The sequence below is a fragment of the Peromyscus leucopus genome, chromosome 8b (assembly GCF_004664715.2).
Source record: "Peromyscus leucopus breed LL Stock chromosome 8b, UCI_PerLeu_2.1, whole genome shotgun sequence".
NCBI classification, from domain to species: Eukaryota; Metazoa; Chordata; class Mammalia; order Rodentia; family Cricetidae; genus Peromyscus; species Peromyscus leucopus.
The window spans coordinates 26,042,641-26,057,685 of NC_051086.1; the positions used below are offsets into that span (position 1 = coordinate 26,042,641).

The window sequence follows — 15,045 nt, forward strand, 5'->3', positions numbered from 1 at the left end:
GTGCAGGACTTTTGATTTTTCCCTCAGTGTTGGAGTCCAAGGCTTTGTTACATGCTAGGCAAATGCTCTCCCACTGAGCTACACCCAAGCTTCTCCAGGTCTTGATTGACAGGGCAAATGACCAAGGATGAGGCTTCTGCAGTATACAACTCCAGCATCCTATCAATGCTGTCTCATCCTAGACTAGCCCTGTTCAGGTCCCTCCTCTTTCTCACACTTTACTATGCACAGGGGACATCTGCAATCCCCAGGACACAACCTTGAGTTCTGGAGTCAAAACTCTACCTTTTGCTTGTTGCTACCAACTCTGCTCCAGAATCTGAGGGTGAGGGTTGGTGAAGCCAAGTTCAGCAGCTATCTTTCCTGGCCTTCTCTTGGCCCAAGGGCCTTTGTTTAACAAACTTCCTCTACCCCAAGCTACTGCATATGAAGCTCTGAGAAAAGCAGCTTTGACTTAAGTTGCTTCTAGAACCCAGAGCCAGGGTCAGGGTGAGGCTCAGAGGGACCCTGCAGGCCTTGCATGCATGTACAAGGCCCTAGCTCCTCCCCCTACACTGCAAACAAGTCAAATAAAATACCACATCCCTGTCCACTCACTTGGCACTTCTTGTGAGGCTAGCCTGAAGCATGGAGAGCCCTAAGTGTGCAAAGCTCCTGCCTCTGGGGCCTGACACCCCAGAGTTGGGGGCACACAACAACCAGACACAGAACCAGGTAAGAGAGCAGCCAGAAATCTTGGTCATGTGGGTACCTGAGTGGTCCTGGGAGGGACATGTGTTTTATGTCAGGTGGTGGGGATGGGCTATCTTTGATGGCCTGTGAGGATGCCTGAGAGAATACAGAATATGAGGTTACCTGGCATTGGAAGAAAGAGTGTCTCAGGCACAGGAGAGAGCCAGTGCAAAGGTCTGGGCACAGGAATGTGCTTGACACATCGAGTCAGAGTTAAATGGTGCTAGGCAGAGAGTCAGCGTGTGCAAAGGTCCTGCGGCAGCAGCAGGGAGCCAGCTCAAAGCCTCAGAGTCCCAACCTGGGTCTTTGTGGCCAAATTCTTGGTGCTGATATGCATGGGGAGACCCACAAGCCAGATGGGAAGGAAGGGGCCACTCCACACTGCCCACCTGGAAATGGAGGGTGTAGGCAGCTTCCAGCAGGTACAGCTGAAGTCCTGGGTCCTGCTTCTTCAGAATCAAATTGGCGAACACAGGTGCCGAGAGCAGGGAGGGCTGACCGGGCCCTGGCCAGGCCACATTAGCACACAGCTGCAAACCCCAGGCTTGGGACGCTGCAAGGACAGTTGAGTGACAGCTGTGGTTAGCAGAGAGAGCAGGGTGTGGGCCCAGCCACCCATGTTAGCATCCTTCTGAGGACCAGTGCTGTGTAGACATTAATCCTGAGAGACAGGACTGCATAGGCCAGGGCTCCTCGGCCTCAGCACACTGTTGACACATGAAGCCCAGTAATCTTTTGAGAGTATCATATATATTACACAACGTTCTATAGCTATCCTGACCTTTACCAATCAGATGCCAGGAACTACCACCAATGTCAGTTATAGCAACCTGCAATTTCACTAGCCATTCCCTAATGCCTCCCCCTCAATCCAGGGGTGCTGTAGAAGGCAAAAACACGCACACTAGAACCACTAATGCAGATTTTTATTATTTTTAATGATTTGTGTGTGTGTGTGTGTGTGTGTGTGTAATTTTTTGTCTGTGTGTATGAACATGTGAGTGTAGGTACCCAAAGAGGCCAGAAGAGGGCGTCTGTTCCCCTGGAGGTGGAATTACAGGCAGTTGTGAGCTTCCCACTGTGGGTGCTGGGAACCAAACTCCAGTTCTCTGCAACAGCAGCAAGTGCTCTTAACCACAGAGCTATCTCTCCAGCCCCAGGATGATTCTTTTTGTGTGAGACAGGATCTCACTGTGTGGCCCTGACTGTCCTGGAACTCACTCATTCTATACACCAGGCTGGCCTCAAACTCAGAGATTTCTGCCTTCCTCTGCCTCCCAAGTGCTGGGATTAAAGGCATTCGCCAGCACATCCAGCCCCTGAACCATTTTTTTCTTATAAAATTATTTTTTATTTTAAGCTACATAAATATCTTTCTCTGGAATGTACCAAAATGACTTGCTTATGGGGTTTATAGCTTGGGATAAACATAATAACAAAATTTCATCTCTATTGTACAGAGCTGTAATGTAAAAATGACTTATAGGCTGTATTTTTCAGAAAGCAGGTAACTCGACAGTAACATGTGGAAGGAACTCTCCTGTTGAAGCCTGTGTGATGGAATGGATGCTCTGACTGGAATGCCTCTGTGCTCTGGAGGACGCCAAGCTTCCTCCACACACAGCCACCAGGATCTGATCAGTCTCCTCTAGTCTCATCCAAAATGGCTTGCAAAGAAAGATTCAATACATCTTCTGGCAAAACGCTTTGATACAATTTGTGTTGATTTCAGAATAGGAGTCATAATTTTGATCAACGGTGAGTTCAAGCTCTCTTTGTAGCTTAATGAGGTTCATGGTAAAGAAAGCTAGGATTCTGTGGCGTACTTCATGATGGCTGTGAGGCGTCCCTATTCCAGACCCAGAACTCTTCATGCTGTGCTCACTGAGTCAGCATAATTCTGAAATACTCTGCAAAGACCGGAATAGCCTCTAGCCCAGGCTTGCACTAACAAATGCACACCAAGCCCCTCCTTTCTCCAGCGTCATGCGAAGCCCTGGCATCCGCATCAGCCAAATCTTGATTCCCACTCAAATCCTCACAATGGTCACCCTGGGCAAGAGAAAACAATGCCATTTTTTATTTTTTCTGCAAGTCTAGATGTCTCCGAGGCAGTATCTTTGGCCAGATCTTTTTCCAGACCTTCTCTGTAGACTCTTTATTTCTCTGGTTTCTTTTACAATGAGAATTTTCACCTGTTCCAAGTCCCTTCACAGCCCACAGGTCACTTGTGTCAAGCTGGGCTGGAGTTTTAGCACACTGAGAGCCTCCTCCTCCAGGTGACCTGTGAGAGATCCCCTCTGAGCTTCCTCTGGGTGTGTTCCCAGAGGTGTGCTGTCTTGACCTGCATTGATGAACTTTGGTTCTCTTGGTGACAAGGTCAGTGATGATTATTGCTTCATCCACACCTTTAACTGTTACAGACAGCAAGTGCAAGACAGCAACATCCAAGGGTGGATGAAAGCTAGGGCAGGAGTCACTGCTGACTTGGGAACCTCTGGATGGTTCATGGTTTAGTGACTCTTAGTTACTTTTCTCTTACTGTGAAGAGACACCATTACCAAGGCAAGTGATTTTAAAAAAGCATTTACTTTGGGGTTTCATGTGTCCAAGTGTTAGTGTTCCCAATCATCATGACAGCAGGGGACAGGCATGGTGCTAAAGCAGCAGCCAAGAGCTTCCATCCTGATCCACAAGCTGAGGGCAGAGAGGAGGGAGGGAGAGAGAGAGAGAGAGAGAGAGAGAGAGAGAGAGAGAGAGAGAGAGAGAGAGAGAGAGAGAGAGGAAGAGAGGAGGGAGAACACTAAGTGGGAATGAGGGGGGGGCTTTTGAAACCTCAAAGCCAGCCCCTGGTGACACACCACCTCTAACAAGGCCACACCTCCTAATCATTCCTAAACAATTATGCTAACCTGGAATATACACTCAAATGTATGAGCCTCTGGGGGCCAATTCTCATTAAACTACCACAGAATATATTCTTGTTCTTGATGGCCAATAAACTAGGCCTGCCAGAGGAATTCTGATGTCACTGCCATTTTAAAGAAGTGTCTTTTTCTTTCCCTTCTTCTAAGGATCTAAAGAGAGGCTCTGCTCTGAAGGCTTCAGTCTCCCCAGGACCTTTAAACCATGCACGCTCCTGAGAATGGTCTAGCCCAGTCTGCTTGGCCCGTGGTCCTGGTAGCATCCCCACTTGGCTGAAGCAGAGGTTAACAAACTGGCCAAGAAAGGACGGAGCCCCTCCTGGACTGGTGGTTCCTGTCATAAAGAAAGCAGCTACAGCTGGATGGAGTGGCGCACGCCTTTAACCCCATTGGGAGGCAGAGGCAGATGAATCTCTGTGAGTTCGGGGCCAGAGTGGTCTACAAAGCAAGTTCCAGGACAACCAGGGCTACACAGAGAAAATTTGTCTCGAAAAACAAAACAAACAAACAAAACAACAACAACAAAAAGCAGCTGCTCCTCCATGCCTCTTAGAGGAAGGAGGAGCTAACTCCCATCCGATCCTCTTAGAGAAAGGAGGAGCTAACTCCCATCCGATCCTCTTCGAGGAAGGAGGGGCTGACTCCCATCCGATCCTCTTCGAGGAAGGAGGGGCTGACTCCCATCCGATCCTCTTCGAGGAAGGAGGGGCTGACTCCCATCCGATCCTCTTCGAGGAAGGAGGGGCTGACTCCCATCCGATCCTCTTCGAGGAAGGAGGGGCTGACTCCCATCCGATCCTCTTAGAGGAAGGAGGAGCTAACTCCCATCCGATCCTCTTAGAGGAAGGAGGAGCTAACTCCCATCCGATCCTGGCCTCTGAGGAACCGATTGGCTCGTTACTGGAGACAGGTGCATCCTCTCCACTCCCAGGAAAATGAGTCTGCACTAGTGCCGTAAATTTGTCTTATACATTCAAGCAATAATGTCCGCTTCAAATAACTAGCTTTAAAAAGAAGGCGGGGGAGGAAGGAAGGGAGGCGGAAGAGGAGGAGGGAGGGGAGGAGGGGGAGCAGGCAGGACAGCTCAGTAGGTAAAGGTGCTTGCTGCCAAGCCCACCAATCTCAGTTCTGTCCCCAGAACTCACATGGGAGGAGAGAAGAGACTCCCCTAAGTCGTAGCCACACACACATACAAATAAATAAACAGGTAACAATTTTTTAAACAAAGGAAAAAAAGCACCCAAGGAAAAAATTAAAAGGATAAAAAGAAAAGAAAAGAAAGTGCCTAGAAACATGCTCTGTCTCTAGTCACCAATCCTGTCTCTAATCTCTTAGTCCTCCTCCACTCTACTCAAAAACAAAATCAGGACCAGGAGTTCAAGGTCATCCTTGGCTACATAAAGAGTTAGAGACCAGCCCAGGCTGTCTCAAAAAAATATATATATACACATACATATATATGTGTGTGTGTATATACATATATATAAAATGTGACTGGGGATGTGGCTCAGTTGTGTAATAGTCAATGCTTCAACTTGACAGGATCAGGATCATTTAGGAGGCAAGTCTGGTCTATAAGGTATTGTGTAGACTAGGTTAGCCTCTATGTAGATTAGGTTAGCCTCTGGGCAAGTCTGTGAGGGGTCTTCCAGATTAGGTTAATGAAGGAAGGAACACCCACCCTCATTGTGGGCCCAGGACTGAATAGAAGGAGAGTGAGAACCGAGCAGCAGCATTCACCCCTCTGTATCCTGACTACAGGTACGTCGCTGCCAGTTGGCCTCCTGCTCCTGTGGCTGCGCCGCCGTGGTAAGTGATCCCCTGAAGATGTGAGCCAGAATAGGCCATTTTCCCCTTAAGCAGAGTTTTGGAGGCAGGAGGATCAGTTCTGCTGCTCATGACTTTGAGACCAGCCTGGGCTACATAAGACCTCATCACAAATAAACAATGAGTTTGAGACCAGCCTGGGCTACATAAGCCCTCATCACAAATAAACAAAAGTTCATCAGACACCTCTGTGCATTTCATAGTGACTTTGGTTTTTCCCAGGGTGCAAGACTAGAGGCCAGGTTGTTAGGGGACTAAATGTCGGTGACACAGATACTTTTGGGGAGGAGTTTGGAGGTCGTCCTCCACACCCAGGACACCCATCTCAGGCCGAGAACCAGAGGCCCAATGCCTACCTTCATGGGTACAGGACCGGGACTCGGAGAAGCGGTGACCTTCACTTAGGTTCTTCACACTGTCCCCGGTGACAAGATACAGCCTGGAGCTAGTGGAAGAGGATGAGTTTGACAAATTGTCCTTGTCACATGCAGGCCACTCCCCAGCAACCTGCCCCACCCAGCCCCTCCTCCATGAAGGCCCCCTACCTCATCTCTTCCCATAAGCAGCTTACCCCCATCCCCCACCCCCTTTGCAGACTCCGCCCACTTCCCAGTCTACTGGTGGTGAAGGCCCCCACCTGAAGCTGAGTAGCTCCACTGAGTCCTCTGGGGCATTCAGATGCACTCTGAGGTTCTGACCCTTCCTCGCTTGGATCCCACCGTCTAGGCTGGCGGTGCCACGGACACGGGTCAACCACCTGAGCCCGGCCTGCCCCAGGGTCCCTGCAGTGCCCATCTGAGCCGAGACCTGAAGGAGGACACTGAGGGAGGAGGGACAAGGTCTGGTGCTTGCACCCTCTGGGCCACCATCCAGTGCTCGCTGTCACCAGCCCATTGTACAGATGGAGATGCTGAGCCTCCGAGGGGCTCAGGACACAGCCAGGACACTTCAGCCACCCCCGCCCAGTAGAGGATGTGTTGTCTGTGTTCTCAGTCATACTCAGAACCCACAGACAGCTTGGCTGGGTGGTGGGGCAGACCGCCCAGAAATGAGACCATGACTTACATGCGTTCCGTTACCCGCTTCCAGACCACACAGCCTGGTCCTGTGGCAACCTCATTTGAATCTGTTTCCTCACTAACAGTGGGTTAAAGAAGGACCTGCCCTCCTTGCTCCGTGGTCACTGGGGTTTGGCTCCTCTCACCTCCCTTGGGAGGCAGAATGTGGTGATGTGACTAGAGACCACGTGGCCCGACTCCCCTGAGCAGCCCTGAGCACTCAGCCTCAGCTCTGGGCCTGTCTTCTCAATGAGACCTCCTAGCCCAAGACACCTCACGGTTGTCTGCTTTGCCAGGCTGACAGGATGGCTGTGGAATGGGTACTTCCCACAGCCCGGATGATGGATGCCCAGTACCCCACATCCTCAATCCCCTACTCACCCCAACTTGGAGAAGTCTGTTACCTGGGCTTGAAGTAACCCCTCAGGGAGAAATCTGAGAGTTGCTGAAAGTCAGCCACGCCTTGGACATGGATGCTGACAGTGGCCAAGGCATGTATGGTGAGCCTGGCTGGAATGCCAGACATTGTGGGAAAGAAGAGCTCCCCCACAGCCAGATACAGTCTCCGGGTCACCTGCATCTCCTGCCCCTGTGGTCAGAGAACCATAGTGACAACCCACAGCCATGGCTAGGGACCGGTGATCTTAGCATGGGGCACAGGATGCCCGCTCTTCCTCCAAATATAAGTCATTCCAGAGATACAGGTGAGGGAAAAGAGGCCATGGACATGAATGGTTGGCCCAAGGCCACATAGCCCACAGGAGTAGAGCCACCCTGGGAATACAATGGTCTGCTTATTGATCAAAGGCCAGAAAGGAAGGTGGGCACAGCAGGTGTCTCGGACAACCAGTGACACAGCACTCAGTGTGTCCTAAGCAGACCTGGGCACTAACTTAGTCAGCATGGCCCTCTGAAGGAAACATGCTGCTTTATTTAATATCTCTGTCTCAAGACTGGGGTATGGATGGCTCTGTGCAGAGAGCTTGGCTAGCGTGCGTGAGCCCTGCACCCCACCCCCAGCACTAAAAAGATAAAAAGAGATAAATATCTCTATGTCTGAATCAGTTGTCAAGACCATGGCAAGACCCACAACAGGCCCAAAGTGGGAGGTGGTGTGGGGAAGGCCTTGTGCTCAGGTATGACCCTAAATTTCATGTCCCAGGGTCAAAGGGTAGGGGAACAGGGGTAGGACTCAGGTCAGAGAACTGTAAGCAGAGGCAGAGGGAAGGGGATGGAGACAGAGACACGAGGCAGGGCACGGTGTTGTAGAATACTTTTATGATAAATAGAAGTAGAAATCTGGGGAGAGGGAAGATCTGGGAGTGAGAGAAGGAGGAGGACTCCAGGGGCCAGCCACCCAGCTACACAGCCAGACATGGAATAAGAAAGAAAGAGAAGATTTACAGAAATAGAGAAAGGTAAAAGCCCAGAGGTGAAGGGTAGACAGAATAATTTAAGAAAAGCTGCCTAGAAACAAGCCACGCTAAGGCCGAGCATACATAAGAAAGAATAAGACTCTGTGATTTATTTGGGAGCTGGGTGGTGGGTCCCCAAAGAACTAAAGAGTAAATATAAAAAACCAGCTACAGTGCAGGGCTGGGGACAGAGGCATGAGGCAGAGCACAGGCCTGGGGACAGAGAGTCGGGAGTACAGCAGGAGTCACCGGAGAGGGCTCAGAGACAGGGGTTGGACAGGGAGTACCTTGAGGAACGTCATGGCAAGTTCAGCCAGGTGCAGAGACCAGCGTCTCCCGTGGTCCCCCAGAGGCCCACAGTCCAGGAAGCTCAGCTCGTGCCCGAACACTTTGACACTCAGCCGGCAGCTTGGTGCTCGTCTTGCCCTGTACCGCTGGGCTACCTGAGAAAGAACCAGGAATGAAGATGGAGAAACTTAGGGTGAGCCAGGCAAAGCTTCTGGAGTAGGAGGAAGGGTGGGCTGCTAGAAAGGCCACGGGTGTGTGGGGCCCAGCCCACCAGACACTCTCTCCCACACATGTTCTTTGACGTGCACAGTAGTGTCCATGGCCCAGTGCAGGTGTGAACATGAAGCCAGCATGAATGAGCTGTGATGAGCCGGCTCTGAACTGCAGCTGCTTTTCCCTGCTTCCCTTCAGGACCGGAGGATCCAGTAGGATCCAGTCCAGCCACCTGAGCGGTACTCGGGTCCACATGGTCGCCTAGTCCCTCATCATTCCTCAGGCTATGATGCAGACTTTATTCCTAACATTGAAAGTTAGGAGATTTTATATAGAATCCAAACCCATAGCTTCTTTGAGAACAGAAATATTAGCTTGTCTACCACCCCTCAGTAAGGGGTGACCAGAGCCAAGAGGCAGCTGCCGGTGTGTGGGTGGCTGTTCTGTGCACCACAGTCCCTGCCCGCCCTGTGGTCTTGCCAACATGGAGATCAGGTATCTGTTGTTACTCTCTTTGTCTTAGCAAAATACATCTTGGCATGTGAGTATGAAACATGAGAAAATGAAAACAGACTACAGAGAGTGCATTCGAAGACAAAAATGTTTGTTTTGTTTTTGTTGAAGAGGGGCTGAGGCTTGCTTGAAAACTCCTCCGCCTTCTCAGTGCTAGGGTTACAGGCATATGCCACCATGCCCAGCTAGAAAGAAGTGTTTATTCCTAGCCCACCTGGGCTTTGGGCTAGCATCTGGTCTATGTATAAACATGTCAGTACACACCCAAGCCACCCACGCTGCTGGCTCCCAGATGTACACAGACATGGCATTTTACAAGAGCAAAAGCTGCAGGCAGAGTGCGTGCCCACCATGGTCCCCGCCCTCCAGAATACACATGAGAACCTGTGCCCAGAGTCTCTGCTGGGACAATAATTAGCAATGGACCTGATCACTCAACTGAAGACAGGCTTCCAACTACAAGGCACATACCCTCAGACATGCACACACATACCACAAAAGCACACCCAGGTCCCTCACAGCACAACTTTTCATTTCATTTTATCTTTTGATATGGTCTCATGTAACCCAGGCTGCCCTCAAACTTGAACTTCTGATCCTCCTGCCTCCATCTACCGAGTGCTAGCATCACCTCCACGTCTGTCTTTACGTGGTGCTAGGGGTCCAGCAGGCACTGGAGAGGTGGGAGGCAGGGGTTGTCAGTGTGAGGCCAGCCTGGGTTACATTTTATCTCAAATAAAATAAAACAAAAATTTTAAAATACCACAGGGGCTGGGAGATGACTCGGTCAAGAAAGTGCTTGTCAGAGCAGAAAGACCTGAGTCTGGGTCCCCAGCATTCAGTGTGCCCCTTAATCCCTGTGCTGGGGAGGCAGAGTCCGGAGAACCCCTGGGCCAGTTGCCCTAGTGAGGCAGGTGAGCTCCAGGGTCAGAGAGAAGCTGTGTCCCCAAAAATAAGGTAGAGGGCTGGAGAGATGGCTAGGCAGCTAAGAGCACTAGGTTTAGTTCCAGCATCCACATGGAGGCCAAGAACTCTCTGGAAGTCCAGTTCCAGGGGATTTGATGCCTTCTTCTGACCTTTATGGCTACTGCACATATGGTGCACACACATACATACAGGCGAACACTCCAATATGAACTTAATTTAAAAAATAAGGTAGACACGTGATGGAAGAAGATGCTCAGGGTCAATACAGGCACACACAAACACATGCACATCCACATGCACACACACATATGCACAAATACACATGCACACACATGCAAGCACATACATCTACATACCCATGCATGCACACACACACATATACAGAAAAGTGAAAGAAAACCCCAAATTAAACAACAAAACCATTCCCACTAGAAGAGAATAAAAAGACACACCATAAACTGTGAGATAGTGTTTCCAAGTCACATATCTGATAACAGGAGTTATTTCTAAAATAAAAAATTCCCAAAACCCTGTAAAAAAAAAAAATAACCCAACCAGGCAGCGGTGGCACACACCAGCACTCAGGAGGCAGAGGCAGGCAGATCTCTGTGAGTTCAAGTCCAGCCTGGTCTACAGAGTGAGTTCCAGGACAGCCAGGGCTACACAAAGAAACCCTGTCAAAAAAAAGAAAGAAGGAAGGAAGGAAGGAAGGAAGGAAGGAAGGAAGGAAGGAAGGAAGGAAGGAAGGAAGGAAGGAAGGAAGGAAGGAAGGGGAGAAAATAAGTCAATAAAATAAAATATATCTAATATCTGAATATACATTTCACCGAAGAAGGCTAGCAGAACTGTCCACAAGGCTGGCCCGATGGCTCAGGCACTTGCAGCCGTGCTGATGACCCCATCCACATGGTGGAAGGAGAGGACCAACAATTACAAGTGGTCCTCTGACCTCCACACACATTTTGTGCCATGTGCTTGTGAGCATGCACACATACACACACATGGGCTAAAAAGTAAGTTCCAGGCCAGCTCAAGCCCAAGAGGGTTTGGAGTCAACCTAAGCTGCATAGTGAGACCTGTCTTTAAAAAAAGAAAAGAAGGAAGGAAGGGAGGGAGGAGGGAGGGAGGGAGGGAGGGAGGGAGGGAGGGAGGGAGGGAGGGAGGAAAGGGGGGAGGCTGGAGTAGTTCAGCGGTAGAGTGCTTTCCTAGCATGGGAAAGACCCTGGGTTCTACCCCCAGCCCTGGGCAGGGGCAGGGGGCGCCACACAGCCCTGAATGAATGAAACCAAGCTAGAGTAAGTGCAAGCTTTAAATACATGTTGAAATTTACGTGACATCTGAGGAAACGCCAACAGTCTACAGCAGCACACAGCTGCTCAATAGCTCCCAGAGCGGGAGCAGGACAGGAGGAAGAGTATTATAGACGATGAAGATGCGTGTAAGATGGGCATGGTAGGCCTCCACTGTGACCCCATCAACAAAGAGGCTGAGGCAGGAGGATTCCAAGTTGGAGGCCAGCCTGGGCTACAGAGAAAAACTATCTCAAAGAAAAAAAATCAAAAAGGCTCCTGTGAGCATGACAGTCATCAGCTTTCTGGTGAGGGTGACACCAGTACTCTCAGGTCAGTGTGTGTGTGTGTGTGTGTGTGTGTGTGTGTGTGTGTGTGTGTGTGTGTGCGTGTGCGCGCGCGCACATGCATGCATACATGCACATGCACTTGTAAGCCAGAGGTCAACATCAGATGTCTTCTTCAACTGCTCTCCACTTTATTCTTTGAGGCAGAGCCTCTCACTGAAGCTGGAGCTTCCTGACTGGGCGAGGCCGTCTAGCCACTCAGTGCTGGTCTCACCACCCCAGCACTGGGGTTACAGGTGCCTGCCTCTGCACCAGCTTTAAAACACTAATTTTAAAAACCAGGAGTGATTGGTGCCATCTGAAGTTAGACCAGGGGTCACCTTGGTTAGGGATGGGTACTGACTAGAAGAGAAGGTTCTCTGGGGTACTGGCCTCACTGGTGCACAGAGGTGGAGACACATCCTGGTGGGGCTTTGGGACTTTCCTGTGTAGAGGTTACACTCAGACAAACACCTTTCGGCACCAGGTAGGCCTGGGCAGCAGGTGTCCACAAGGGATGCATGGACACCTGCAGTCTTCCCAGGAGCCCATGCTGGCATCTGGGTCACTGGGTGGGGGACAGGGTGGTCAGAGCACACCAGACTTATTACCTTCTCCTGGAGGTCCTTCATCTTTCTGGATCTTTCTCCCGGACAGTCAGAGCTGTCCAGGTCTGGCTCTGGCCCCCAAGAATTCTCTGGCTCAGCCTCTCTCTTCTCTTCCTGCCTCCAGAAGGATTTGGGGCCCAGTAGACTATGGATGATGTCTTCAGCATTTTCCAGCTGGAGTCCCAGCTAGAGAGAGAAACCAGGTTCATGAATGAGTAACCCAGTCATACAGGTAATCAAGGGTACTCCTACAGACTGAGAACAGGGACCCAGGAGGCTAGCCTGGAGCACTTAGGGCTCCCTAGGGACTACCTGGGCTCAGGAAACAGGACACAACCTTGAAATTTTCAGGCAAAATTTCTTATGGATTCTTTGGGGGTTTCAAATACCACCTCCTCTGGGAAGTCCTCCTCATCTCCCCATCCCATGCCACACAACAATAAGATAACACCCTGACCCAGTCATGGGAATGCCCTTGAGGGGTCTGGGGACTCAGGAATTACCCATGAGGCATCCACGAGTCCGGATGATTCTCAGAAGCTGGTGGATGAACGATGAGCCCTTCCTCTGGCTCTCCTCCAGAGCATCCTTCATGCCTGTTCCCTCACCTCTCCTCCTTCTGCACATTTATGAGCCGTCCACCCACCTGTCCATCTTCTTTCCTCCCACCCCCCACCCAGACACCTGGTTTCCCTTCTTTTCACCTCCTCTCCCTCTCTCATGCCATCCAGCTCTCTTGATGGTGTTGGAGAAAAATCACAGGGGTGCTACCCCAGCCAGCAATGTCTGGGTGACAGGCTCTGGTCTCTCTCAACCAGAAAGGGCTGGGAGAGCACAGAGGACTCGGCCTGCACACAGACTCCAGGGCCTTGGGGCCAAATGTCAGGACATCACAACAATCCCCAGGACACCAGCCTCAGAGGTCTTCCCTCTCCTCTCCCACTAAGTTGGAGAGCTTGCCTAGCATGCACCAGGGTTCCTGCTCCAGCACCATTAGAGGGGAAGGAGGGAGGGAGGGAGGGAGGGAGGCAGGGAGGGAGGGAGGGAGGGAGGGAGGCAGGGAGGGACAGATGAATGGACGGAAGAAAGAAACTGTCTGTCTTCCACTGTTGCCGCACATTCGTGCATCCCTCATGGTAACAAGTGAGGGCTGTTTCACACATGCTGCTCCCCCCGTCCCCCACCCCTCCCCTCTGCTCCCCTCTGTCCCCCACCCCTCCACTCTGCTCCCCCTGTCCCCCACCCCTCCACTCTGCTCCCCCTGTCCCCCACCCCTCCACTCTGCTCCCCTCTGTGCCCCCCTCCCCTCTGCTCCCCTCTGTCCCCCACCCCTCCACTCTGCTCCCCCTGTCCCCCACCCCTCCACTCTGCTCCCCTCTGTGCCCCCCTCCACTCTGCTCCCCCTGTCCCCACCCCTCCACTCTGCTCCCCCTGTCCCCACCCCTCCACTCTGCTCCCCTGTCCCCCACCCCTCCACTCTGCTCCCCCTGTCCCCCACCCCTCCACTCTGCTCCCCCTGTCCCCCACCCCTCCACTCTGCTCCCCTCTGTGTCCCCCTCCACTCTGCTCCCCTCTGTCCCCCACCCCTCCACTCTGCTCCCCCTGTCCCCCACCCCTCCACTCTGCTCCCCCTGTCCCCCACCCCTCCACTCTGCTCCCCTCTGTGCCCCCCGTCCCCTCTGCTCCCCCCCCCCCCCGTCCTTGAGAACACCACTCTCCTTCTCTCCTGGGACCTTTGCACTCACTAGCACCCTGCTTGGCAGGCACTCTCTGACCTCAGCTCTGCACAGGTCCCCTTGACTGAGCCTAGAGTCACCATCCATGGAAACACACCTCGGGACCCATCCATCAGGTGTTTCCAAAGAGCTAAAGAGAGAAAGGAAGACCCACTCTAAAGTAGCTCCGTTCTATGGGCTGGAATCTGGTCTGAATAAAAGGGAGACAGTCTGAGCCAGTGATACGGTTCAGCAGATAAAGGGGCTTGCAGCCTTGGCTGATGACCTGAGTTCTATCCCTCAAACCCATTGGAAGGAGATACTTGACTCCCGTCCTCCACATGCACGAAGCGGTGCCCATATGCTCTACCCCTGACAATAAATCAATATTTTAAGATACAAAAGAGAAAGCAAGCTGTGCGCCAGCATATGTGCGCATTTATATGTGTGTGCCCACATCTGTACACATGCACACACATTATGCGCTTCCCAACTGTGGGTGCAATGTGGCCAGCCAGCCGCACTTCTGCCGCCACCACGGCTTCCCACCATAACGGACTATACTATCAAATCGAGCCTTTCCTTCACTTCATCTTGCCATGGATCTCGTCGTCATAGCAACAAGAAATTTAATACAATGTCCATCCTTCAGGTCTCAGCTCAAACCTCATGTCCCCAGATGAACAGTTTTAGTTGCCATGGTCACTTTCAGCCATCTCCCTCTCTTGTAAGACATTTTCAGAACAACACTGCCCTCCATCTTCATGAGACCAGCCGTGTCTGCTCACAAATGCTCACTCCTGGGCTTGTTGACAGTTGACCCCTCACGGAAGGGGTGAGGAGAGTCATTGTTCCTCCCAGCCAGTTATATGTAATTCTGTCCCAACTGCATGTGGCCTCTTGGCCTTAGAGAGGGGCTAGAGTGTGCAGGCTAAGGAAGGCGGGGGACAGGACATCTATGCGGCCATGGAGGAGCCATCATCCACACCAGGTGCAGACCTTCCAGCATGGCTGCTCTGTAAGTAAGCTTAATGGATTCGTTGGTTCCTTAGAGTGAACTCTGGTGAACTCAAACTTTGGTTTGTCTTTAGGACTTTCGATGGAGGAGGTAGAAGTTATTTAGTACTCTCCCACCCAGGGAGAAAACTCCCACAATAGCCTCTCAGAATGCAAAGTACCCGGAGAGCAGGGACCACGCCTTAATTGTTCA

The 15,045-nt window shown here is 51.5% G+C and overlaps 1 protein-coding gene across 1 annotated transcript in view; it reads right to left on the reverse strand.

Annotated features, from left to right (window-relative positions):
- Positions 1-15,045, reverse strand: part of LOC114695572 — a 111,490-nt gene that overhangs the window by 66,933 nt on the left and 29,512 nt on the right. Inside the window, exons 16-21 of the mRNA XM_037201164.1 lie at positions 12,124-12,306; positions 8,244-8,399; positions 6,946-7,130; positions 6,121-6,303; positions 5,840-5,928; positions 1,122-1,285 (exon numbers count right to left, since the gene is read on the reverse strand). Of these exons, the coding sequence (XP_037057059.1) occupies positions 1,122-1,285; positions 5,840-5,928; positions 6,121-6,303; positions 6,946-7,130; positions 8,244-8,399; positions 12,124-12,306 (960 nt within the window). The remainder of the gene's footprint in view (positions 1-1,121; positions 1,286-5,839; positions 5,929-6,120; positions 6,304-6,945; positions 7,131-8,243; positions 8,400-12,123; positions 12,307-15,045) is intronic.